This window comes from Fusarium flagelliforme (assembly GCF_020744385.1).
Source record: "Fusarium flagelliforme strain FIESC 12 MPI-CAGE-AA-0113 chromosome Unknown B0J16scaffold_8, whole genome shotgun sequence".
Classification (NCBI taxonomy): Eukaryota; Fungi; Ascomycota; class Sordariomycetes; order Hypocreales; family Nectriaceae; genus Fusarium; species Fusarium flagelliforme.
The window spans coordinates 1,593,415-1,617,900 of record NW_025763510.1 but is presented as its reverse complement, the minus strand read 5'-3'; the positions used below and the strand labels follow the sequence as shown (position 1 = coordinate 1,617,900).

General features: G+C 49.4%; 6 protein-coding genes across 6 annotated transcripts; 2 read left to right on the top strand and 4 right to left on the bottom strand.

Moving 5' to 3' along the window:
• The first annotated feature begins 1,921 nt into the window (after positions 1–1,921).
• B0J16DRAFT_194710 (uncharacterized protein) lies at positions 1,922–4,937 on the top strand. The gene is made up of 9 exons (XM_046122859.1): positions 1,922–1,989; positions 2,042–2,082; positions 2,135–2,144; positions 2,207–2,226; positions 2,288–2,419; positions 2,474–2,727; positions 2,785–2,901; positions 2,958–3,288; positions 3,344–4,937. The coding sequence occupies exons 1-9, from the start codon at positions 1,973–1,975 to the stop codon at positions 4,789–4,791; spliced, it is 2,370 nt and encodes a 789-aa protein (XP_045977987.1). The 5' UTR covers positions 1,922–1,972; the 3' UTR covers positions 4,792–4,937.
• On the bottom strand, positions 4,937–8,514 carry B0J16DRAFT_194716 (uncharacterized protein; the record flags this gene model as incomplete). Its single annotated transcript, XM_046122860.1, has 2 exons — positions 4,937–6,940; positions 6,995–8,514. Coding segments are annotated over 2 exons (3,378 nt in total), but the record flags the coding sequence as incomplete, so codon positions are not given.
• Positions 8,515–9,401: 887 nt separating this feature from the next.
• Positions 9,402–11,165, bottom strand: B0J16DRAFT_194687 (uncharacterized protein). The gene is made up of 3 exons (XM_046122858.1): positions 9,885–11,165; positions 9,519–9,826; positions 9,402–9,442 (listed from the first exon to the last, which is right to left on the bottom strand). The coding sequence occupies exons 1-2, from the start codon at positions 10,955–10,957 to the stop codon at positions 9,697–9,699; spliced, it is 1,203 nt and encodes a 400-aa protein (XP_045977985.1). The 5' UTR covers positions 10,958–11,165; the 3' UTR covers positions 9,402–9,442; positions 9,519–9,696.
• Positions 11,166–15,957: 4,792 nt separating this feature from the next.
• B0J16DRAFT_275448 (pre-mRNA processing factor 3-domain-containing protein) lies at positions 15,958–17,379 on the bottom strand (the record flags this gene model as incomplete). The annotated part of the gene is made up of 2 exons (XM_046123709.1): positions 15,958–16,562; positions 16,614–17,379. The coding sequence occupies 2 exons, from the start codon at positions 17,377–17,379 to the stop codon at positions 15,958–15,960; spliced, it is 1,371 nt and encodes a 456-aa protein (XP_045977984.1).
• Positions 17,380–17,642: 263 nt separating this feature from the next.
• Positions 17,643–23,060, top strand: B0J16DRAFT_350578 (uncharacterized protein). Its single transcript, XM_046129068.1, has 2 exons — positions 17,643–18,061; positions 18,119–23,060. The coding sequence occupies exons 1-2, from the start codon at positions 17,880–17,882 to the stop codon at positions 22,998–23,000; spliced, it is 5,064 nt and encodes a 1,687-aa protein (XP_045977983.1). The 5' UTR covers positions 17,643–17,879; the 3' UTR covers positions 23,001–23,060.
• Positions 23,061–23,615: 555 nt separating this feature from the next.
• On the bottom strand, positions 23,616–24,163 carry B0J16DRAFT_275346 (histone-fold-containing protein; the record flags this gene model as incomplete). Its single annotated transcript, XM_046123704.1, has 3 exons — positions 23,616–23,813; positions 23,875–24,011; positions 24,088–24,163. The coding sequence occupies 3 exons, from the start codon at positions 24,161–24,163 to the stop codon at positions 23,616–23,618; spliced, it is 411 nt and encodes a 136-aa protein (XP_045977982.1).
• Positions 24,164–24,486: the final 323 nt, after the last annotated feature.

Here is a 24,486-nt window from a genome sequence, read left to right as displayed (position 1 = left end):
GAGATGGTCACTGCTTGCTTGCTTAAATGGTGTAGTCGATCGAATAGGCGCATGCGAATGAATTGAATTGAAATGAAATGAGGACAAGTAAACGATGGATAGTCGAGAATAGGTGAATGAAATGGATAGGTGTAGCCAAGAAGATGAAGGAGTAGAGAAGAGAAAGAGGGGAAACAGATCACGGTCGGCAGTCGGATGGACTAGCAGGTACTGACTGTACTGTAGACTTGAGTACAGCAGTTGGTTGTTATTAACAAAGGGACGGGATGGAATGATGGAGGGTGGTCTGTACAGTACCGGTACAGTATAGTACGTATAGTTGTTGTTTTTTGGTGTACGGGACGGGAAGTTGATTGTTGGTTGGATGGTTTAGAAATGCAGTTGGCGGTTGGCGGATGGCAAATGGCGAATCTGGGTATCCATCTTGTTTGATAAGGTAACCTGAGGGTGGTCTGGTCCCGGGGTCTTTTTTTGTTTTCTGTCCTCACAACCAAGATACAGTAACCTAGATAGATGTCTGAAGGGAATTAACGGTTATCATGATCCGCTTCGACAAAACAGACAAGCGTATACTTGCTAAATTATTCTGACTTGTCCAACTTCATGGCTGTCTTTGCCATCTATCAATGCCTGCAGCCGTGACAAGCATGGAAATCTAGCGGGCGCGTTTGCATTTGGGGGTTCATGATAGTGGTTGACACCCGCCGACCTACAGTGGACACTAAGGCATGGGGTTCTCCATAGATATTAGCATATGGCGGGGAGCTGGCGCTGCATGAACACTATAATTGGTGGGGAGCTGCATGCAGGAGCGGGGAAGCAGGACGCTACTGCACGGGGCTTCTGCAGGCTTTGAATCACAGCCCGTTGAAGGAGAATCAACAGATAACGTATCTCGACTCTGTAGGTATTGCACTGCACCAGGCCTGCTCTGCTGTACTTTCGAATCAATTCCGTTGAGTCTCGTTTGCAATTGAAAGGTAATTGTATCAGAGTAGACGATCAAACCACTTAAAAGGGAACAAGGTGAGGTGAGAAATGAGGTGAGGTGAGGTGAGGTGACATGACCATCATCCATCTCGGATCAGAGCAAGACGAAGCCGGTGCATTAGCGCCTAAGCTCAAGCTCCCTTGGATCTTCCCCACCGACCTTAGAAACCTACATCGGATTACTGTACGTACGTTATCTTGAGCTCGATAGCCAAATGAAACCATCACGGGATCGGCATCTCGAACGGGTTCTGATATTGTACAGTACTACATACAAACAAGGATGGACGACTGGAATATGCATCTTCCTAGTCAAACTCCACCCTTTGCTATCCATTTCCTTACATACATAGAACCGTCACGTCACGCTGAACTACCGGCATTAGGTATTCTTTACACTTTCTGTAGACGCTAAACTCCATCATAGAGGATGATTACTTGTGATAGTCCAAGTAAGTGAAACCACAGACAAGTGACACAAGCCCCTGAATCCCCTCATCTAGGCAAACAAGCCTGCGCGACTTGTTGACTTGTAATCATGTCCATGATTGTTTTTCCTGCATATGTTTCTTGTTTGACAAGTGTTCTCGTCCCCATCTGTGATTGTTTGACGGTACAAACGAATAGGTATTCGGCGAACCCACTTTTTGAGACCCAAGACCATATTCCTGAGCCTTTAGTATAAAGTAATCTCAGGGTTAGTCTCAACCCTCCTGAGAACCCCAATAGTCATGTTTTGCAAGTTGAGGCTCTATTTCTCATTTTCGAAATTACTACAGGGTACCTAAGGTAAGCTCCTGTGGAGTTTTCCCTCGGTGTGCTGAACAGGGGTGGGTCCTCCCTCACCGAGAGAATGCCTACCTATTGAATGCGACATCAATGCTTCGGCACGTGACCTCGCGATGCTCGCTTTGATCTCAAAGTTCACGTCACGTCTCACGCTTTTTGTCAATCTGCCTTGGTACTAAACAATTCAGCCACCATGAAGTTCAACATTGAGTATGGTCTCTCTCTCATTTCCTTTGGAGGTTCAATTACTTACACGACTTAGCGATCTACCTGTGCTATTTCCTTACCCTAGGATATATCCAGGTAAGCCTCAATAACCACGATCGCTTGACACGATGAGACTGACCTTTCTTAGAACAATATGCGTGAGTCCCGACAAATCAATGTGTTGCTATACATCGGAATGCTGACTATGAGCTTCTTTAAGATATATGTGCGACCTCAAAAGTAGGTATCATCTGCCTCATTCCCCGACAAGTCTTGTTTGCTAACAGCGTGCTTTTGCTAGAAACTCTGGATGCAGGGGGTCACTGTGTGCTAGAAATGCCTTCGGGCACAGGCAAAACGGTGTCTCTACTGTCTCTTATTGTCGCATACCAGCAATACATGCCCGAGAAGCGAAAGCTGATCTATTGCTCCCGTACGCCACATGTCCCCAACAAAACACTTTATTTACTGACACAATGCTATCAAGGTACCATGTCTGAGATCGAGAAAGCTTTAGTCGAGTTGAAGTCTCTCATGAAGTACCGTGCTCAGGAGCTTGGGTACGAAGAAGAATTCCGTGGCCTCGGCCTGACAAGTCGAAAGAATTTGTGCCTCCATCCTTCTGTGAAGCGGGAAAAGAGTGGCGCCATTGTCGATGCCCGCTGCAGAAGTCTTACCGCCGGCTTTGTCAAGGAGAAAAAGGAACGTGGCGAAAACGTTGATGTTTGCGTGTACCACGATGTGAGTTTTGTGAAACGTTCCCTCTCATGACAGCAACGTTGCTGAGTAACGAAACAGAACCTCGATCTTCTGGAGCCTCACAACCTCATCCCCAACGGTGTCTGGTCTTTTGACGACATCATTCGATATGGCGAGGACCATAAGCAGTGTCCATATTTCACTGCAAGGCGAATGGTAGGCGCATATCGGTCTTGCGGAAGGTTCATCAGAATCGCTAATCTTTGTTCCAGATGCAATATTGCAATGTTGTCATCTTCTCTTATCACTACCTCCTTGACCCCAAAATTGCTGAAAGGGTGTCCAAGGATTTTTCCAAGGACTGCATCGTTGTCTTCGATGAAGCCCACAACATCGACAACGTATGTATCGAGTCTCTCAGTACAGACATCACCGAAGACTCGTTGCGGAAGGCAACTCGGGGCGCCCAGAACCTGGAGAACAAGATATCACAGATGCGCGACACAGATCAGGAGCAACTTCAGAATGAGTACCAGAAATTGGTCCAAGGTTTACGTGATGCTGATGAGGCACGTCAAGAAGATGCCTTCATGGCAAACCCCGGTAGGTTCTTGATAGCGGCCCGCCCAGTGGGTAATGCAGTGCTGACAGTTCACAGCGCTTCCCGAAGACTTGCTCAAGGAGGCTGTACCAGGAAACATCAGGAGAGCAGAGCATTTTATTGCCTTCCTAAAACGATTTATCGAGTATCTCAAAACAAGGATGAAAGTCCGACAAGTCATCTCTGAAACACCCCCTTCATTCCTTGCTCACCTGAGAGAACACACCTTCATCGAGAAGAAGCCACTGAGATTTTGCGCTGAACGATTGACATCGTTGGTTCGGACACTCGAACTAACCAATATTGAAGACTATCAACCTCTCCAAGAAGTCGCCACTTTCGCCACTTTGGTCGCTACATATGAGAAGGGTTTTCTTCTCATCCTGGAGCCTTTCGAATCAGATACTGCTGAAGTTCCAAACCCGGTACTTCATTTCACCTGTCTCGATGCTGCCATCGCTATCAAGCCCGTGTTCGATAGGTTCTACTCTGTCATCATCACCTCCGGTACCATTTCTCCGCTAGAGATTTATCCCAAGATGCTGGACTTTTCAACAGTAATCCAAGAGTCGTATGCTATGACCTTAGCTCGAAGATCATTTATGCCTATGATTGTCACAAGAGGAAGCGACCAGGCTTCGGTATCGACCAGTTTTCAAGTCCGAAATGAACCAAGTGTGGTCAGAAACTACGGCAATTTGCTCACGGAATTTGCCAAGATCACGCCTGACGGTATGGTTGTTTTCTTCCCCTCGTATCTTTACATGGAATCGATCATCAGCATGTGGCAAGGAATGGGCGTGCTTGACGAGGTCTGGAAATACAAGCTTATCCTGGTGGAGACACCTGATGCACAAGAAACCTCGCTTGCCCTTGAAACGTACCGTACAGCGTGCTGTAACGGCAGAGGTGCGGTGCTGCTTTGCGTTGCCCGAGGAAAGGTTTCTGAAGGAATCGATTTCGACCACCAATATGGCCGTACTGTGCTGTGTATCGGAGTGCCGTTTCAGTACACCGAGTCACGTATCCTTAAAGCAAGGCTTCAGTTCTTGAGAGAGACATATCGCATCAAGGAAAACGATTTCTTATCTTTTGACGCAATGCGGCATGCTGCCCAGTGTCTTGGACGAGTCCTGCGAGGGAAGGACGACTATGGGATCATGGTTCTCGCCGACCGACGTTTCCAGAAGAAGCGTACACAATTGCCCAAATGGATTAACCAAGGCCTGCAAGAATCGGACGTCAATCTGAGTACCGATATGGCAGTCAGTAGCGCACGGCGGTTCCTTCGAACCATGGCACAACCATTTCGAGCTAAGGACCAAGAAGGTATCAGCACATGGGGTTACAAGGATTTGATGGAACACAAGGAGAAGATGGACTTGGAGAGAATTAAAGAGCTCGAAGAGGAGGCGCAGCGACCACAGCCAGCTGCCCAACAAAACGATTTCGAGTACGATGATGACGAGTTGGATCAGGATATGATGGAGATGGACGGCTTCTAGGTCTCAGAAGTGCAATTCAGCGGTGCCACAGACACCGCCAGCCCAAAAGTAATTGAACTATAATTAGACGATTTCAAGGGATTATCTACGGACATCTAACGCAATCCTTCAAAGGGAATCTAAACAAATCAAAACTTGTGCGGAATCTAAAAGGTGAACACCAAAATGTCGCTGAAACTCGTTTGCTCCCGTACGCCCTGCTCTTTCTGGAAACAAAACAAACGCAAAGCGAGCAAGATAAACACTCCGGGATGGATGCTGAATAACCCAGGTAAAAAGGAAAGCAGCCGCTCAATCTGCCAGTAGTCGCTTCGCTGCCTTCACTGCCCGCAGGGCGGGAATGGAATGGGCTCGGCCAGGTGTCCTCCCAATCTCAATGCACAGCATTCTGATAAAGTCATGGTTGGTCCAATAACTAGAGTGCGCACTGAGCATGTTTAGATACTGGATTTCCAATGGCCCTCCCCCTGAGCGTAGGTACCAATCGATTTGTCCATTATCGTTTAGCAGGAACGCCTTTCTTTCAGCAGTTTCTTCGCGGGTGAAATCATGAACCTCAAGCTCTAATTGAGAAGGCAGTCGAATCGTCGCTGGCCGCTCCGGTTCAGGTATAAGTGGGTTCGGTGCCGGTGCCATACCCGGAACAACTCCACGCATGGCGGCGCCAACAGATTTCCAGAGAGACCCAGAAATGCTAGGCACATACGCCTTCTTTAGGCTAGCTGCGTAAATGGGATCAACGGCACCGTTGAGAAGATATGCAATAGGATCCTCCTTGGCAAGGATATTGTAGATGTTGTCGACAGCCAAACAACCAAAAGTGCCAGCCTCTGCCACTACGTCCTTCGAGACGATGTCGTTCGAGTCAGCTCCAGGTTTCATACGACCATGGCGAGGCATAAGCACCCCCCGTTCAAGAAGGAGGAAGAAACCTGCGGGGCTGCCTGCTAGAAAAAGATTCTTCGTGTCAAACTCAAAAAACTTCGTTTCTGGTTCCTTTTTTGTCAAGTCCAGTCTGGGAACTTCAGTCGGCTGATTCGAGAGAACCTCGAGAGCCATAGCGCTGCCCAGCGAATGCCCAATCATATGGACACGTCCGTGTTCAGAAAATCCTGGGTTATTACGACACCACAGGCGATAAACACGATTTGCTTCTGACACAAGTGCCTTGATCATCTTGCCTTTGTGGTGAGACATATAGAACGGGATATCGAACATGATATCCGATATCATGCTGCGGACAGCAGGGATTGTGTCGGGCTCGATGTCTTTGAGCCCGAAACCTTCTGGAGTGTATTCGTCTTTGTCTTCTTCTCTCATCGGTCCTCCATCTTCGAATGAAAGGCCCATTCTCCAATTCAGGGGTAGAATCATCAGCCCATTCTGATCTTCGCGCAAGACCTGCTTTACCAAAGGACTTTGAAGCTCCATGTTAACAGCTCGACGGAAGCCATTGATGGCATGAGTGAAGTGGAAACTCTCCACCCTTTCGGCAAACTTTTGGCCGATGCCGTGAGCGACTAAAACCAGATCTGTGACCTGGCGCTTTTCTTTGTCCGCCTTGCAAGCTGTACATACATCCTGCCCTGTGCTTTCGTGCGACTCGTCTGCAGCAGAGGCACCCGCTTTGTTAGGTGTCTGCTTCTTGTGATGAAGACGTTCCCATGCGGCGCGATCGAATCCTCGGACCACAGGAATTCCAATTGTAACACCCTTCATGACTTTCAACACTGGTCTTCGGCCATAGTACGCCGACGGCTTCAGGCTTGGTTTTAGCAGGAACGCTTCTTTAGCGTTCCTATATAAGACGTGGTAGTTGGAGTAGGGTCGTGTCTGATGATGTTGCTCTTCCGAGGCGGCTTTGGTAACTGGGTTCGCATTGATGGTCCCCTCGGCAGATGCTTCACCACGAAAGCAACGAGCTGCGCAAAACGGATCAGTTGGTATACTTGGCTCCGGAAAATCGTCATCAGCACCGATCTCTAGCTCTTTAGACCAGAGTCTATGCGATACCTTCTCTTCTCCCAGGGGCCCGACGTCGATGGCACACCGGAGCTCGTCACCCCAGGTTTCGGTCCAGGGCCGCAGATCATGATATCCGGCCTCAAGTTGATTCGCTACAGCTGGCGGTACTGGAAGCATCGTGTCTCTTTGTGCTCCTGTCAGTGATCTTTGTCTTCTAGGCAATAGTGCTAGAACTTACCTATAAAACCATGTTGCTCGAGATACGACTGCGACGTCGTTGATAGGGGACCAGTATATTGGCTTCATCTGAAGCATTGGTAAGGAAACCATATGTAATCTTGATATTCCTACTGCAACCTCAGCAACGCTGGGCTGAGTCGCCTCCACCGCCTTTGTTCCTTCTCGATTGGTGGCTTGTGTAGAGTCCTCTTGGTCAACAGTCGTTCGAGATTGACCTTTTGTCCGAGGAAGATCACGGGCCGGACCGCTTACGCCAGGTAATGGGAGAGACCCAGGTTCTGATTGTGTCTCTGGGCTTCCTACACGCAGGAATGGCCTGCCAGATATTCCGTCATCAAGGACGGGTGGCCGCGCATGACCCAAACTTCCAAAAGGTGTCTGGGATCGAGGTTGCTGCCCGATGGGTTGAGACGCTGAGAGGCTGTTCGTCCTGGTTCTCGGTTCACTTATGGTCGATCGGCGTTTATAGCTGTTGGAGTCAGTTGTCGTCTTGGGCATACGAGCAATCGGGTGATTCGTGTTAGTGGTAGAAGCCGTCCCTGGACGGCTAAATGGTGGGCTCCCCGGCAACTGCTGAGTCTCGAGGTCGTCGCTGGCTTGTTTTTTCAGTCTTTCAAGAGCAAGCACGACTTGCTGCACGACTTCGTCAATGCTCAAAGCCGCGTTACGTTTCCTGACGAGTGCACAGAAGCCCCGTTCCAGATCCTCGGCGACGTCAATAACCAGCTCGGAACAACAGGCGGCCACAGGGGCTGTGGGCAGAATATCGCCGGTTGGTGCTGCTACATCCTGTGGCTGATAGCCTTTACGATGCCTTTCCCAATGTTTTGCGGTGATGGCTTGTATGATCGATGTCAATCTATTTGAGTCAAATCCAGAACCACGCCCTGGACTCTCCAGTGCCTCCTGATGGGCACGACGAGCAGACTCGGACATGAGACCCAACCAGGCCTTCTCCAACGCATTGTTATCCCCTCTTGCAAAAGGTCGCACTTGACCCTTGTTTGTCTTGGTATCGGCGCCAACAGTTGAAGACGTCGAGAGAGGGTCGTCGATAGGAATGATGGACGAATAGAAGAATTGAGCCTGAACCGGGGGCACCTCATCTTCGCGTTCAATTCGAGTAGCAGGTGCCAAGCGACACTTGGCGCCGTAAGTGTGGTGATCGTCTGTCATGACGATGGGTGCTAACTCCACACGCGGCTCCGTAGAGATCGGTTTCGTGCGACTTGAACGGACAAGCCTCTCGAGGCAGATGGATACAGTACAGGTGTCGGATGTGCCATAGGGCAAGTTGCTCACAAGCCCATGTGAGTTGCAGTAGGTTTCTACTATTGAACGGGTGAACAGGTAGGTGTTATGACGATAGGCAGAAACCCCGAGTCTTGGGGTAGAAGCTTCACCACGGATCGATGGGAAAGTTATTATGGATTCCGATTCCAGGGCGCGATGACGTGGGGATGTACTGGACAGAACGCCTGCCTTTAAAATGTGGGGCCCAGCTGTAAGTACCGATTCTTAGGATACGCGTACTCTTGCCTAGAGGATCGACGCAATATACTTATATCTATGTGGCCGATTTTCTAGAACATCCTGTCGCGACGCTAAATGACATTATCCACATCACATGCATTCTTTGTCTCCATGTCAAGTAGTCGACCAGTAAGCTACAGTACAGTGTGTCACTGTCGTTTGTAGTAGGCATCTAAGTTGGAAGTAGTGGAGGTAGGCAACAACTTCAACTATCATGAGCCTCATGATCTGATACACAAAGGACAGTTCCGGCCATTCATCATGGACCAATCAAGTCAACGAATCAAACACGACTCACAGCGACAGCTTCAAGTAGGTCGGTAGGTAATTATGGAAATTACCCAACTTATTTGATACATCTGATTCGGCAAAAGTACCATAAGTAAACAGCTAGACTATTCAGTTCATCCTGGGCAATCTAGTACCCTTAACAGTCAACTTCCATCATGCCGCCGGTCGTCATTCGAAAGCGAGGAATAAAGAGACTGAACGAGTGTCCTGTAGGTCGAGCCGCAAACAGTCTTGTCTTCCCACCTAATTAGGTACCTAATAAAGCAAACAATTGCATAAATTTGCTCACTTGGGAGGATACCACCAAAACGCTTCCTCATAATGAGCTTCCCAATCGAGTTAACGACTGTCATGATTTGCATAGGCCGAGGCGACTATCTTCGAAACGCTGTCATGGCCCGGTAAAATATACGGCGTAATTCGTTGGCATGTGAAATGTCGACCAAATAGTTTTCTCGTCTCTCCTAATAGCCACGATCCAGAGTTTGAAGCTATGTCGTGTTCACGGAGGTCTCTAGTCACGAGGCATCTATAAGCGCAGCTGAACTGCCGAGTGGGCAAATGCAGGTATACGATGTGAAGCTTCCATACTTTGCCGTCTTTTTAGTAGATAGGGACGTTTCTAGAGCATGTCAATTAGTCGCTGAACGTAATACAACTTGGGCTTCGGGTTGTGTTTGAGTGCATAATCAACCTACCTCAAGTACTTCTGTGTCAGACTTTGGGACCACTTTGAGTTTGCAAATGTCCGTATACTATTGGAAGCCATGTCCATGACACGCCATGCCTTGGAGTATCTCATCTCAAGTAGATCAAGCATACATGCATGTCTTCTGATTGCTTTCAAGCACTATGTAAGCAAATTGCTCGGGAAGTCTATCCAGGACGGTGAGAGTCTAAACCGGATGGTCTAGGTGGGCTAACGATACCCAACCCCGTAAACCCAGGCCCCTGTAGGTTCAGCGTGCCGATATCAAATCGCTTTGCACAGCCGTCTTCCATGTGTCTAAGTAGTCGGTTAATACTGGCATTTACAGACTCCGGTGAAGAATTAGTGGGCTTACCTCCGCAAAGTATCTTTTCGAGCAAAGAGACGTCCACAGTAGTCGCATTTATGGTTGCGTTCCTTCATATGTACGCTCTGGTGGTGGCGTTGGAGATCTGTTTTGCGTACGAATTTCTTGGTGCACCCATCAACCGTACACGGGAAGGGATATTCACGCTTCTCATCGTGGGTCTCCAGGTGGGATTTGTAGTTGTAGCTGCGACTAAAAAACTTGCCACAACCCTTGACTTCACACTGGAAGTTGGCCTCCTCCTTTGACGTGTGTTTCCTGGTAGGTCTCTTGACCTTTGCTGTTTTCAACAACCTCCTCTCCTGGCTAAGATCTGGGAGTTGACTCTGCGGGGTAGGATAGAATGGCGTCACTTCATACTCTTGCTTGGGCCACGCTGTTGAACTATTGGTGCTGAGGCTTGGGGGCAGGTTCGAAGTGAAGGCGGCTCCGTCGGTCTGATAGGTGGTAGCTGGCGGTCCTGGAGCCGAGTATGATTGCGGTTCATATCCCTGGCCATAGGTGCTGACGGAACCTTCTACTCTGAATCTTGAACTTGCTGGGTCTTGCAAATACCCATATGACGGCCTCGCTCCTAGTGTTGGCGCCCGCGCAGATTGGCTGGTAGAAGGTAGCGAGGGTTCATGAACTGATGGGTTGCGACCCGCTGGCATATAAGCATCATGGGGTTGGTACGGTGCAGGTAAACATGAGTCGTATGCCGCAAATGCATTGAAGTCAGCATGCAGGGCATCAGGTTCTACGGAACTTGAAGATGCTGTACTCGTGCCCGCGACCAATCCATCCGGGGTTACCCAGGCAGTACTACCGTGGTCCATGGGAGGCGGCGATAAGAGCTCAGTTTGATGTACTGAGTACCAGCGAGCGTGATGGGAATATGGATCCGATTCCAAGTCTGATCGGGAAACGCCAGTAGAGACGGACTGCTGAAAGGGAGAATCGTAGCAAGACGACAAGCGATTCGCAGAACAAGAAGGAGCAGGACTGGATGAAGCCGTTTCGAAAAACTGTGAATACTGCGATACTGGAGAGTTCGAGGTCGAGGGAGGTGTAAGGTACATATTTGAGGTCGTTGGAAAAAGGATGCGAGGGTCGGGTTAGAATGCGTGGGGAGCTAAAGGCTAGGGTCTCATGAGCCATGCACTTCCGGTAGGCAGGTAGGTAGGTAGTAGATAGATGGGTTTGGTTCGGTATGGTTTAGATTAGGTACTGCAGTGAGCAGAGATTCATCGACCAAGTTGGCAAGCCCCATGACGGGGTACGAGTTGGATAAATACAACGAGAGCTCGGCCAACAGAGGATGGGATCAAGTCAAGGTCAAGGTCAAGGTCAAGAGCAGTAGAGAGAGTGGCAACATGGACGAGTATCAACAAGCATACATAGGTAAGTAGCTGTCTTGTCCTGTCCTGTCTTGGGCGACGTACAGGGAATATCGATTACTTAGATCCTCTTTGACGAAGCCACTGTTGATGGATGAATTACCTAGACCCAGACAAGACCAGAACAGAACAGACGAGGATTGTTGAAGGATCAGACTCCGCCTGCATGGCATGGATTCCAGGGTGGGGAGACGGGTAAGGTAGGTAGAGAGCCACTGGGAAGGTGTCGAGAAGCGGGTGACGGGGCCGGGAAGAGAGCGAAATGAGGTCTAGGCCAGGATGTCGTTCGCCAACCAGACGGCTGGGCCATCTTGGCCCATGACAGATCTCGCGGATAGCAAGAGGCCGGACAGATAACGGTATCGCTAGAATAACCTACTCAATCGAGGTCAGAGCTTAAAGGCTCGAGCATGGTCGCCCAAATTAGAGTCTACATACAGTCATGTCAACCAACGCAAGCTAAGGTATAAAGGGCCGCATTCCGCTGAGACCAGGGTTCGGTTACCAAGAAGAACCGTATAGTATTAATTAACAGTACGTAACTGGACGTTGTTGGACCAAATCAGATAGGGTGGTGCAACGGCGACGACGAACAAAGTCATAAGGTAATAGGACATGTCCAATTCTGGATTTCCATCGTCCCATCAAGCACCTAGCCTCTGAGAACTAAGGACCAACAGCCTCGGAAGACTTATTGCACTGAAGCATGCGCACAGCCCCCGTTTAGCAGGCTGGCCCATGCAGTTTACCTACCTAAGTCCTGTACTGACTGGAGCACCGTCTTCTGTATGTCCGTACTTGGATGGTGGCATCTAAGTGGATAGGTGCAGTTACCATTGGTCTGCTCTCCTCTCCTGTCTGTCCTGGATTATAGCATCTTGGTAGATCGTGATGATCTCGCTATTACAGCATCATTGACGCCATTTCTGGCCATTTTGGCTCTGTTCTGCTTGGTTCTGCCGCTGTATATTGCGCATGGCCTTGACTTGTGGAGGGTAACCGACGGTTTATAACCATGTGTTTCCTTGATGAAGGTTCTATGGCTAGAGAGATACTCACCAAGCACAGCAGAAAAGGACACAGGGAAAGTCATCTTTCATCGAGGTAAACTGGGCGGCTTTTTTCCCCATTCTCTGTTTTGAAGAGACGGATCAGGTGGTGCGACTCGTGCGAGTCCGGCTCAGTGCAATCTGCGATGTGCAAAGTGCAAGGTGCAAGGTGCAAGTAAGCCAGGGGACAAGAGCCAAGACAGGAGCCGGGCTTGATCCGAACAGCCGATACGGTAATGTACGAGGAAGGTGACGGTTCGAGGCCGAGGAATCCCCAGAGGATGATGGATAATAGGGAAGACAACCCTTGTCGTACCGGTCAAGTGCTCTTCGTTTGGGACAGGGCCGAGTCTCCGGCCTTGGAGATGGGCCATGGGTCATGGATCATGGATCAACCATCCATCCAATGTAACCGACTGCAGACTGCAAGTGCACTCGTTCGCTCGCGCATCTGGTCTTGCTTATCCCCAATTTATCCTCGTGTCGTGTCGTCCAAACGGAATAATGATTGAGTGGGCGCGGTCAGGAACTTGTGGAGTGAGTGAAAGAACGATGTAACACAAAGACAGTGCCAGCATCGTATCGAAACGGTCTTGCACGGCCCCATTTGTGACCTAACGGTCTCTATTGCTTACAGTGTTTGTCGCCTTACCCAAAGTGGAAGTAGACATCTCGGCATGTTCCTGGCCCCAATCTCAACGGTCGGTGGCGCCCCGCAAAACAAAAACACCTATCCGTACCTAGGTAAAGTACCTAGCCAGCTCAGCCAGCCCAGGAGGCTTGAAGAACTTTTACTCACTGGGTACATACATCATACAGCATTACCTACCTAGGTAGGTAAAATTAGTTGTAAATAGCCTCAATAATGAGCGCAACCGAGTCGAATCAGAAGGTACATTAGTCTCCTAATGTCTGCACAACAAGTGAAGCCCTACGAACGGCGGCCCGGTCCTTCTAATGCTCCGTTCTTACCTTAGTACATTGTACCCGGAGCATTAGATACCTAGAAAGCATCTTCATACTCATCAGTGTTCATGTCCAGGCAGAATGTTTCTGTATAGACACAAAAATAACTGGATGGGAGATAACCTGACCGTATGATGACTATTCTGTAGCCAAGGTAGTCTAATAGTAAGTCTTTGAACGAGTGTGTGCTGGACGTAATAAGATGCCCATCATCGATCACCTGGATTGTTCATTGAGTGAGCTCTTACTAGGCGACGCAGGACTCTTTTGCTTTTAGATACGGATACTCTGTACGTTATTTCATGTCTTTCCTCCACTATCCTAGGCAGTCTACTACTACTATAGAAGGTAAAGTTGCGATGAGTTTGCCCAAGTGGGCGAAGCCAAGACGGATGTCCGAGTGTTTCTAGGGTCCCTGGCCTCTCGACCTAGACCTAGACCTTGACCTTGACCTTGTCACAATCTTGACAGTCAACTGAACTGGCACAAGCTGGCTTAATAGGCGCGCCAATTTTTCTTTTTCTTTAGGCTCTTTTTTTTCTTCTATCCTTTCTTTTGCCGCCGAGACGCCATCCACATACGGTAGCCCAGTCTAGCCTAGTGCAACTGGAAAGACCGAGAAATTTGTTTCCAGTATTATCTACGGATATGAATGCAGAATATGTTATACGTGCTCGTTAATTGGACTTCACTATGAAGCAGTAAAGTAGACTACTAAGTGATAGGTAAAATAGTGAATCTGCACTCAAATTAACATTCTAGTATTTCTCTCCTTGTCTTTGGATTTTCGTATTCATGCTAGACAGACAGGCAGGCACCTGCATATCGCTCAATGGACTAGTACAGTCTACTTCTTCTTTCACGACTACCCAGGTGACAAGATATATAAGCTTAAACTCAACCTAGTCAGACGTAAGGATATTTATGTCTGTGATCCAGAGCTCTATTGTCCAAGACATCTTGGTGCCTGGTGTCAGGTACACTGGATACTAGGTACATATACCCTGATAACCAGCCATTCTGTCAAGGTCGATCGCTACTTTGGCCTGATACAGAAACTGCAGCATAGGTACTCTAGAGCTGAGAGCTTGGCTACAATCAGTGATTTGACGCCTACCTTGCGATCGTATTCGACTTGGGTACGATGGCTCAATCAAGTCCTAAAACTGCAATCACCGATTGATTGATTGATGCATGAGCTTACTGGCTCCAAGGTCGAGGCCTAGGCTCAGTCGTTTAAAAAAGAGGTGCAACAACTTGTCTGACTTTCCGAATCCCCTGGCTCTATCACCTGCAGATAGTTCTGCATCGGGAATGCCATGGGCCGTAGTCACGTAGTGCAAGCAATAGGCTTCCACTGTCGTTGCTGATACTGCGCTTGTACGGAGACCATCAACTCTGCATCCTGGCAGGGTCCCAGGATGGCATTGCCCACCATGTTGGTCGATTAACAAAGAGTGCTCGGTAGAGTACCGTCACGTTGAGCTATACCTGTACGGTGGTGAGGAATCTTGCAAGTGCTTATTCTATCAGTCAGTATCAGAGGAATATATGTATGGCTTCTCCGACCCTCGTGTGCTCTTCTGTCGATAACGGATACATTGATTCCATTCAGAAAGCCACTCTTTTACCTACCCGAGTTCGAAATATACACACGCACCTAGAAGCATGACAATACTAGCCTTCAAAGCTTGATCGCCCTTCCAATACATTCAGTAACAGCCTCCTTAGCGAACTCCAACCGTTCCAGCCCTGCCGTGACCAGACCCTGGAATTGGACCTGGACCTGAACAAGGTCATCATCGGTCCCCGGTTTATCTCTTTCTTCTCAATCAGGGGTCCGCGGGGATCCTCTCTTGTTGGAGCCCTCCAGACCACGATGATCTTAAGGATCTTGAAGATCTCGCGGCTAGCCTCACCCGGCCTGGTAATGGAAGGTCACACAAGAAACGTAGAGCCATGTCACCCAGAACGGAACATTGCCCGGTTTCTGCCTTCCGTTTTAGTTCGTCATTGCAGTATTGTTAGTTGTCTCTTGGTTGTATCCTTGCACCTCGGTAGACAATTGCTGGTGATATGTAGACACGACTGGTACACACGGGATTTCTGGATGAAGATACATACGCAAGGTACCTATTGAAGCGGCCGCGCTCTCCAAGACTCCTGTGAAAAGTACCCCAGTACAGAATTCACATTGCACATCCAACCCACAGCTCTGTTTTTCGAGGCTTGATTTGACTTAACAAGATCGGGCCGGACGAGGGCCGCGCAAGGTTCTGTTTTATGGTGTAGTTATTGATCTGTCTATCAGTCTAGGCTTTATTCTACCTCTTCCTTTCAGAGTAAAAGATCCCCAATCAAAGTGCCGTTTTCTGTGGATAACACGGGTCGACGATTGTGACCCTGTGAATTGCAGACAAATTGTTCAATTCTTTTAACTGAAAACGGCTCCCGTCTCCGATAGTAAAGACCCAACCAAGACCGAGAAAAGAATCATGACAGCTGTCGTCGACAGCTGATACACCACTGAACATAAAGGCGCCAAGGCTTCCGTCTTGTAACGGTCCTCGTCTCGAAGGGGTATCGGATGTTTGCCGCTCTGCTTGTTAAGCGCAGCCACAGGGGTTGGTATGTTCCCTGGTCGTAATTAATTACAGTAGGTTTGCTTCAAGCGAAGCCTTTCGCGAGTTGCCAAAAATTGTCCATCTTTGTTCGAGCCAGAGCATCTCTCGCTTCGGAATCTGTCTCACAGACCTTACTGCCCCATTTTCTGAATGCTCGTGCCTTTTCTTCACCTTCGAAGACGAGCTTGCATTCGTTCGTCGACATGTCTTTGAGCTCGCCGTTGTCCTTTTCGGCGAGAAGCCAGTCGCGTGTGGTACCTTGCTTTCCGTCTCGGTCTCTTGACGGCGAGTTCTCGGTCCAGTCGATTCGATTAAGCATAAGCTTCTTGAACTTCTTGATACCCCATTCGCCTCCTTCAACAACAACCAGATTAAATTTGGGGTGCATGATACATGTTCCTGTGAGTGCCAATTGTTCAGCGTTCACGCCGATCTTGTATCGATGTTGTCCGTTCGCCAAACTGCCAATCTTGAAAACCAGCATGTGAATTCCTTTTTCGGCGTCCTTCTGTTGGTTTGATGCCAACTTTTCGTGTTTCTGCTCCTTGGTGAGTTTCCTTTCCTCGTTTGTTTCGACATGCTTCTGGTGGCGTTCTGCAATTTCTCGATTTACACGTGCTTCGACGGCGGTAGGATCTTTGACAGCAACTAGTACAGATGTCAGTATATTGCGCAAATAAAAATGCATGGCAGACTTACCGTCACCAAGGACTCGCATGAGGTTGCCTTTCTTGACCTTGGGAGGAGGTGCTGGCACCAATCCCAAGCGAATCTTAGCTTGCATCTCCTTCAACTCGGCCATTCTCCGCTGTCGCCTCAATTTTTTCTGTTCCTTCTTCACCAAGAACATTGGCTTAGCAGCAGGGACATGTCCATCTTGAGGGGGCTCAAGAGCAACAGGGTGCTGTATATATTCGGTAATGATGGTGTCGGGCGGAGTGAGTTTGAGTTTGGAGCGATCATCAATTACATCGTAATTTTCGCCTTCGACAATTGCTTCGTCCCACCACTCGATAGCTGGGGGTGCTTCCACTACAAAGTTTCTTTCCACATCTAGATCGTCGTCAATGCCGGCCTTTCGAGTTTGCTCCGCAATTCGCTTCTTCATCGCCTCGAGGGCGGCCTGTCGACGTATGGCATTGCCTTGAGCGATGTATTTGCCCTTCTGATTCATCTCGAGCGATCGAGACGGACGTGCCTTTCCTCCACCTGGTTGTGCTGAAGCATTTGGATCAAAGTACGGATTTTCTCCGTTCTCCCTACCAACCGAAGCCGTTCTAAACGCATCTTGTGATTGAGGCCTGTCTGGCCGTCCGCTCGTGGGTGTAGGTGTTGATTCCTTCGATTTGCTTGACGGCTTATATGATCCCAAGTCTTCCAAAGCAGGGTGAAGTCCAACGTTCAAGCCACCCTTGGCTTTGCTGGTTCCAATAGCTGCAGCAACACGTGCCTTGAGTGCAGCCATCCGATCCGCAGCAGACTCTGGCTTCTGCACTCTTGACGAAGCATCATGGCGAGGGCCGAGGCCAGGGGATTGGCTGTTGCGATCCATCTGCAGACCGGCGCAGCTCTGAAGCTGCTCGGTACCCTTTAGGAAAGATAAGCGTATTCGGTTCGATACAGTATTGGCGTTGGATGTTGCGATTTGGTGGGCGGTGTTACTTGATTACTGCGTGTAAAATGGGTTCTTGGAAGATGATGCAAATGGATGGTACCGTATGGACGTGGACCCGCGCGCAGGTGAGTCGCGCGCTGCCTGGAAGAAGTGGCTGCGGATGGGTCGGTCTAAATTTCTGCCGTCCCGCACCGCCAAAAAATTGTTCTCTCGTAAAGCTCCCCACTGCCTGCATGATTTACTTTCACTTCGCATAGTCTACTGCGCTGGGGAATGGATTTTATGAGTTAACCCAAAGACGTCGCTCAATCGCTAATTTCTTCGCTCGAGAGAGCGACAACAACATCACTATGAATATCGCGCAGCCGATCTCGTCCGGGGTCGAGAGCGTCGAGTTTACATTTCTGTCGCCAAAGGAAATCCGAGCAATCTCTGTGAAGAGGATAGAAAACGACAGTACTTTCGACAGCCTTCTCAATCCCGTCCCGGGTGGTCTCTATGATCCTGCTCTTGGCTCCTGGGGTGATGCGCCGTAAGTTCTGACGTCTTCGAGCCCAATGTTGACGGGTTGACGCTAACTAACTTGGAGGTGTACAACATGTAATCTCAACCAGGCTACCTGCCCAGGCCATGCTGGCCATATCCAGCTTCCTGTCCCAGTCTACCACCCCGTCTTCATGGACCAAGCTTATCGACTCTTGAAGGCCTCCTGCGTCTACTGCAAAGGCTTCCGACTTCCTCAGAAAGATCTTCACAAGTATGTGTGCCAGTTGAAGCTGCTTCAGCATGGCTTGATTCAAGAAGCCCACATGGTGGCCGTCATTGGCGAAAACGAACTGGCTATTGAACTTGGAAACTTCTCTGAATTGGAAAGCGAAGCAGAAGAGGAAGGTGCCAGCAGTTCGATTGACAGTGTGACTCGCGCAAGAGACAAGTTTGTTGAAAAATGTCTGCGCGGTATCAAGATCAAACGCGGCGATACCAAAAGAGGAAAGCACGAAGGCTCAAGCGAGATGCGCCGTGAGATCATCAAGGAGGTCCTTGCAGAAATCACCAAGCGAAGACTTTGCGCCAGCTGCGGCGGCATTTCGCCCTCATACCGCAAGGATCGATTTGTCAAGATTTTTGAGAGGTCGCTCTCCGACAAGGAAAAGGCCAAGATGGCTCAGAAGAACTTCAAGCAAGCCGATGCCATGGCCAGAGTTCAACAAGTCACAACTAAACAAAAGCCCGATGGGTACTCATCCGACGAAGGTGTGGCGGATGTCGTTTCTCCAACTCTTGAGAAATCACAACTCGTTGGAGCGGATGCCGACCAGGATACAGAGATGATGGACGCCGACACTGCCGCAGTTCCTGATTCTCCACAACGATATATTAGCGCCATGGAAGTTCGAGCCCGTCTGAGCGAACTGTTCACCAAGGAGCAAGAGTTGATCTCCCTCTTGTATAACGCAAAACCCCCAACCCGAAGCTCCACGAAGGTCACACCTGACATGTTCTTCTTGACGACAATCCTAGTCCCACCTAATCGCTACCGTCCCGAAGCGCGAACAGGAGAGTCTGAGATTTCTGAAGCCCAACAAAACTCTCTCTACAAAAACATCCTGCGAGGTTGTGGGACGATAGCCCGACTACATAAGCAATTGAAGGAGGAGGCCGCCGACGTTAACCAGCTGCACCAAGCATGGACAGAATTACAGGAATCGATCAATTCACTCATCGACAAGGACAAGAATCCCGTTCAAGGTGCGGCCGCGAAGCGCAATGAGGATGGTATTAAGCAGAAGCTCGAAAAGAAGGAGGGTCTCTTCCGAAAGAACATGATGGGTAAGCGTGTCAACTACGCAGCCCGAAGTGTCATCTCGCCCGATCCCAATATCGAAACCAACGAAATCGGTGTGCCGCCTGTCTTTGCCAAGAAATTGACATATCCTGAACCCGTTACAAGCCACAATTTCCGAGACATGCAGCAAGCAGTCATCAACGGCGTCGACAAATGGCCTGGTGCTTTCGCAATCGAGAACGAAAATGGTCAAATTGTCAATCTTCGCAACAAGTCAGTCGATGATCGTGTGTCGTTGGCCAATCAGCTCCTTGCCCCTACGAGCAGCAATGCTGCTCGGACTAGGAACAAGAAGGTTTACCGTCACCTTACAAACGGTGATGTTGTATTGATGAATCGACAACCAACCCTTCATAAACCTTCTATCATGGGTCACAGAGTTCGGGTTCTCCCTGGCGAGAAGACCATTCGCATGCACTACGCCAACTGCAACACATACAATGCCGATTTTGATGGTGATGAAATGAACATGCATTTCCCTCAGAACGAAGTTGCCAGAGCAGAGGCTCTCCAGATTGCTGATACCGACCACCAATACCTTTCTGCTACAGCTGGAAAGCCTCTCCGAGGTCTCATTCAGGATCACATTTCAGTTTCCGTTGCTCTCTGCAACCGTGATACCTTTCTCACCAAGGGCGACTATCAACAACTGGTTTACAATGCATTGCGCCCTGAAAGTGGCCACATTGTTGGCGAGAGGATCGAGCTTGTTGCTCCAGCAGTAATCCGACCTGTTGCTAGATGGACCGGAAAGCAAGTCATCACTACCATTCTGAAGAATATGCAGCCTCCCAATTGTGGTGGACTTTGCCTGAAATCTGCGACGCAGATCAAGGCTAGCCAGTGGGGTAAGAACTCCGAAGAAGGCACTGTACTGTTCCAGAATGGCGAGTTTATTACGGGAATTCTTGACAAGTCGCAAATCGGTCCTAGTTCTGGTGGTACCATACACGCTGTCCATGAAATTTATGGCCCTGCTGTTGCGGGCAAATTTTTGAGTAGTCTGGGCAGGCTCCTCACGCGATACCTTAACATGAGGGCTTTCTCGTGTGGTATGGATGACTTACGACTCACGCCGGAGGGCGAGTTGGCCCGACGACAAGCACTTGTACCTGTCGATTCAGTCGGACTCGAAGTTGCGTCTTCCTACGTTTCACTTGAGCAGAATCCTGGTCCTAGGGATCCTCTACTCCTGGAGCGTCTTGAAGAGGTACTTCGCGATGACAACAAACAGGAGGGCCTCGATCTTCTCATGAAGAGCAGTCTTGGGCAGATCACAGATCAGATCCAGCAAGTCACTATGCCTATCGCCCTCGAGAAAGCCTTCCCCTTCAACCAGATGCAAGCAATGACGACATCCGGTGCGAAAGGATCCAGAGTCAACGCCTCCCTGATCTCCTGTAATCTTGGTCAACAGGTTCTGGAAGGTCGCCGTGTGCCGATCATGGTGAGCGGCAAGTCGTTGCCATGTTTTAACCCATTTGAGACACACGCTCGAGCCGGTGGTTACATTGTGCAGCGTTTCCTTACAGGCATCCGCCCCCAGGAGTATTACTTCCATCATATGGCTGGTCGAGAGGGTCTGATTGATACTGCAGTCAAGACATCACGTTCCGGCTATCTGCAGCGATGTGTCATCAAGGGCATGGAGGGCCTGACTGTCGCGTACGATACCACCGTTCGAGACGCCGACGGCTCCATGATCCAGTTTCTCTATGGCGAGGATGGTCTTGATGTTTGTAAACAGAAGTACTTGAATGATTTCAGCTTCATCTTGGAGAATGTTACTTCAGAGGCCGCACAACTTCAATACGATCCGAGCGTTGGAGAACGCCTAGGAAAGCATCGCGAGGCTATTACCAAGTTTATGAAGAAGGCCCTTAAGCACACCAAGGTTAATGACCCTAAAGCTCAGGACCCGATTTCGAGTCACTTTAATCCCGCTACAACTGCCTTTGCCACTTCTGAGACGTTCTTCAAGAAAATGACTGAATACCTCAAGGAGAACAAGGATGGTCTTGTCCGCGACAAGTCTGACAAGAACAAGCTCGCACTCTCGCGTGTCAGCCTGAACAAGAAGAATGCAGAGATGCTCTTCGCGATGAAATACTTGCGCTCTCTCGTTGAGCCTGGAGAAGCTGTCGGTATTGTGGCCGGACAATCTGTTGGAGAGCCTTCGACACAAATGACATTGAACACTTTCCATCTGGCTGGTCACTCTGCCAAGAACGTCACACTCGGTATTCCTCGACTTCGAGAAATTCTCATGACGGCTAGCAACAAGATTTCCACACCAGCCATGTCCGTCTACCCCATTGAGGAGATGTCTGCGGAGGACGCGGAGATCTTTGCCAAGTCAATCTCAGTGCTGCCTCTTGGTTTTATTCTTGACAGCATCAGCGTTGAGGAGAAGGTTGGCCAGGGCAAGCTTTATGGTTCAGCCAAGACCTACTCGATCGACCTCAAATTCTTTGATTCCAACGAGTACACAAAGACGTATGCCATCAAGATTTCAGACGTTGTCAATGCAGTGGAGAAGAAGCTCCTCTATCGCCTGTTATCTCTCGTGAAGAGGGACATTAAGAAGCGACAAAATCATTCCACGATGGCCACCCCAGAAGTTGGCGTGAAGGCTGGTGTAGTAGAAACCGCTGCTCCCAATGCCGAGGCTGCTGGCAATTTCGACGAAGACGACGAAGACGATGAAGGCGATGATGACGCGACAAACGCTAAACAGCGAGCCAACAGAAGTGAGGCAGTTTCGTATGGCCCCAACGATGATGAGGACGATGCCGTGCAGCAAGAGATGGTTCGGGATGCCGCCGATGCCGATGATGACGAAGGCTTTAGTGGCAGCCCACGTCAGGCGGGTGACGAGGAGGAAGAGGAGGGCGGTGATGCTGTCAATTGGGGTGCCAAGGCACGAACCAACCGTGTTCTCGAGGAATATGACGAAATCACGGAATTCGTGTTCGACGAGAAGCATGGAACTTCCTGCAGCTTCACGCTCGAGTACGACTCAGCCATTCCCAAGGTCCTCATGCTCAACCTTGTTCAGGATGCTGTGAAGAAGACCGTGATTCAGGAGATTTCAGGTGTCGGAGCCTGCACTTTCGTTGAGGAGAAGAGACCAAATAAGGAGACAAAGAAGGACGAGATGGTAAAGGTCATCCACACAGCAGGTGTCAACTTGCAGGCCATGCAGCGGTACAGCGATTTTATTGACCCGAATCGCATCGAGACCAATGACATTGCCGCCGTCCTGGAGGTCTATGGCGTTGAGGCAGCTCGGAATAACATCGTTCGAGAACTGTTTGGTGTCTTCGATTCTCACGGTATTGCCGTCGACAAAAGACACTTGAACCTGATTGGTGACCATATGACCCGAGGTGGTGGTTTCACGCCATTCAACCGAATGGGTCTCAAGGGCAATGTCAGTCCGTTCACCAAGATGAGTTTCGAAACGACTTTGGGATTCCTTAAGGATGCTGTATTGGATGGTGACTGGGATGATTTGTCTACACCCAGTGGTCGGTTGGTAATGGGCAGACTTGGAAAAGTGGGCACTGGTGGTTTCGATGTTTTGGCGCAGCTTCCTACACATCATGTTGATTCTTTGGCGTAATATGGTCTGTAAAAGAGAATAGATGCAACGAATTTGATTGTTTAAATAATACATGTTTTAAACCCCCTTCATAACTAAAGCCGTATCGTGTCGATGTCAGTTTCGGTCACCGCTTCTTCTTGACACTGTAGTTGTTTCCAAACTCAATCGAAACCCGTCTTTCCAGTCTCGTTCTACAGTGCCTCAGTGTGTTTGATTGTGCTTGACTTGTTGAGGCAGGCTTGACGACTACCGCCTACCAAATGTACAAACCAACGACTTGATAAGACCGCGTACCGTTGATGACGTGTTGTCGTTTGTCACGCCGATTGTGCTCGCGTGTTGAGTCAAGGCACTCTACGCGTCTTCAGTCACCAATGATGGAGTTCAGCTGTGCGCGATGGCAATTAAGCTACTTAAGTCTCTAGGTGGCAAGTCACACGAGGAACAGCAGATGATGATCAAAGACCGATGGTCGATTGCGAAGGCAGCTAACTAGCTTGCCATTTAATGTACAAGCCTGAGTGTAAAAACATTTGTTCCTCGTTGAACGCCTTGATTATCCCCTAACCATGATGATATCCCTCGTGTCAAAGCAAAAAGTCGTAATCCTCCCCCAGCACCTTATGGCATCGCCTAGTTGCGCTCACCTCGGAGGCGGCGGGCAAGCTGGATGTCCTTGGACTGGATGGTGACACGCTTAGCGTGGATGGCGCAGAGGTTGGTGTCCTCGAAGAGGGAGACGAGGTAAGACTCGACGGACTCCTGGAGAGCACCGATGGCGGAGGACTGGAATCGGAGATCAGACTTGAAGTCCTGGGCAATCTCACGGACCTGTTCAATGAATGTTAGTTGATGCCGTGTGATGACGATGTGGTGTTCGAGTGATGCTTACCAGACGCTGGAAGGGGAGCTTTCGGATGAGGAGCTCAGTCGACTTCTGGTATCGTCGAATCTCACGGAGAGCGACGGTACCGGGCTTGTAGCGGTGAGGCTTCTTGACACCTCCGGTAGATGGGGCGGACTTGCGAGCTGATGAAGAAGTTAGAGACTAAGGTCATGATGAAGACGCGTGTCGCGTCAAGTCGCGGTGAGGATGAGAACTTACCAGCCTTGGAAGCGAGCTGCTTGCGAGGGGCCTTGCCACCAGTGGACTTGCGGGCGGTCTGCTTAGTGCGAGCCATTGTTGATGATTGTTGTGAAGATGTGAATGAAGTTGGCGATGTTGATGAAGTTGTTGTTGATGGTTGTGGGGGTGGAAGGCTGAAGTGTGGGTGTGTGATGCAGAAGGAAAAGTCGAGAGAGGGAGCAGGCGGGGGGAATCCTTTATACCTGTGGCTCTAGGCGGCGGCTGATTGACTGTTGTGGACCGTGCGGGCTGATTGGAGTGCGTTTTGCCTGATCACCCACCGAAAATGGAAAAATGGGTCCATGCAAAATGCGCTGCAAAAAAAAAGCATCACGCGTGCTGAATTTCGATTGGCCCAAAAATCCTCCACAGCCAGAA

Coding starts and splice junctions, on each gene's coding strand:
- B0J16DRAFT_194710 (XM_046122859.1), top strand. Junction 2,227..2,287: donor ATATATGTGCGACCTCAAAA/GTAGGTATCATC, acceptor TGCTTTTGCTAG/AAACTCTGGATGCAGGGGGT. Junction 2,902..2,957: donor ATTTCACTGCAAGGCGAATG/GTAGGCGCATAT, acceptor TCTTTGTTCCAG/ATGCAATATTGCAATGTTGT.
- B0J16DRAFT_194687 (XM_046122858.1), bottom strand. CDS start 10,957: ATGTACCTTACACCTCCCTCGACCTCGAACTCTCCAGTATCGCAGTAT. Junction 9,827..9,884: donor CGAAAAGATACTTTGCGGAG/GTAAGCCCACTA, acceptor CCGACTACTTAG/ACACATGGAAGACGGCTGTG.
- B0J16DRAFT_350578 (XM_046129068.1), top strand. CDS start 17,880: ATGAATATCGCGCAGCCGATCTCGTCCGGGGTCGAGAGCGTCGAGTTT. Junction 18,062..18,118: donor GGCTCCTGGGGTGATGCGCC/GTAAGTTCTGAC, acceptor ACTAACTTGGAG/GTGTACAACATGTAATCTCA.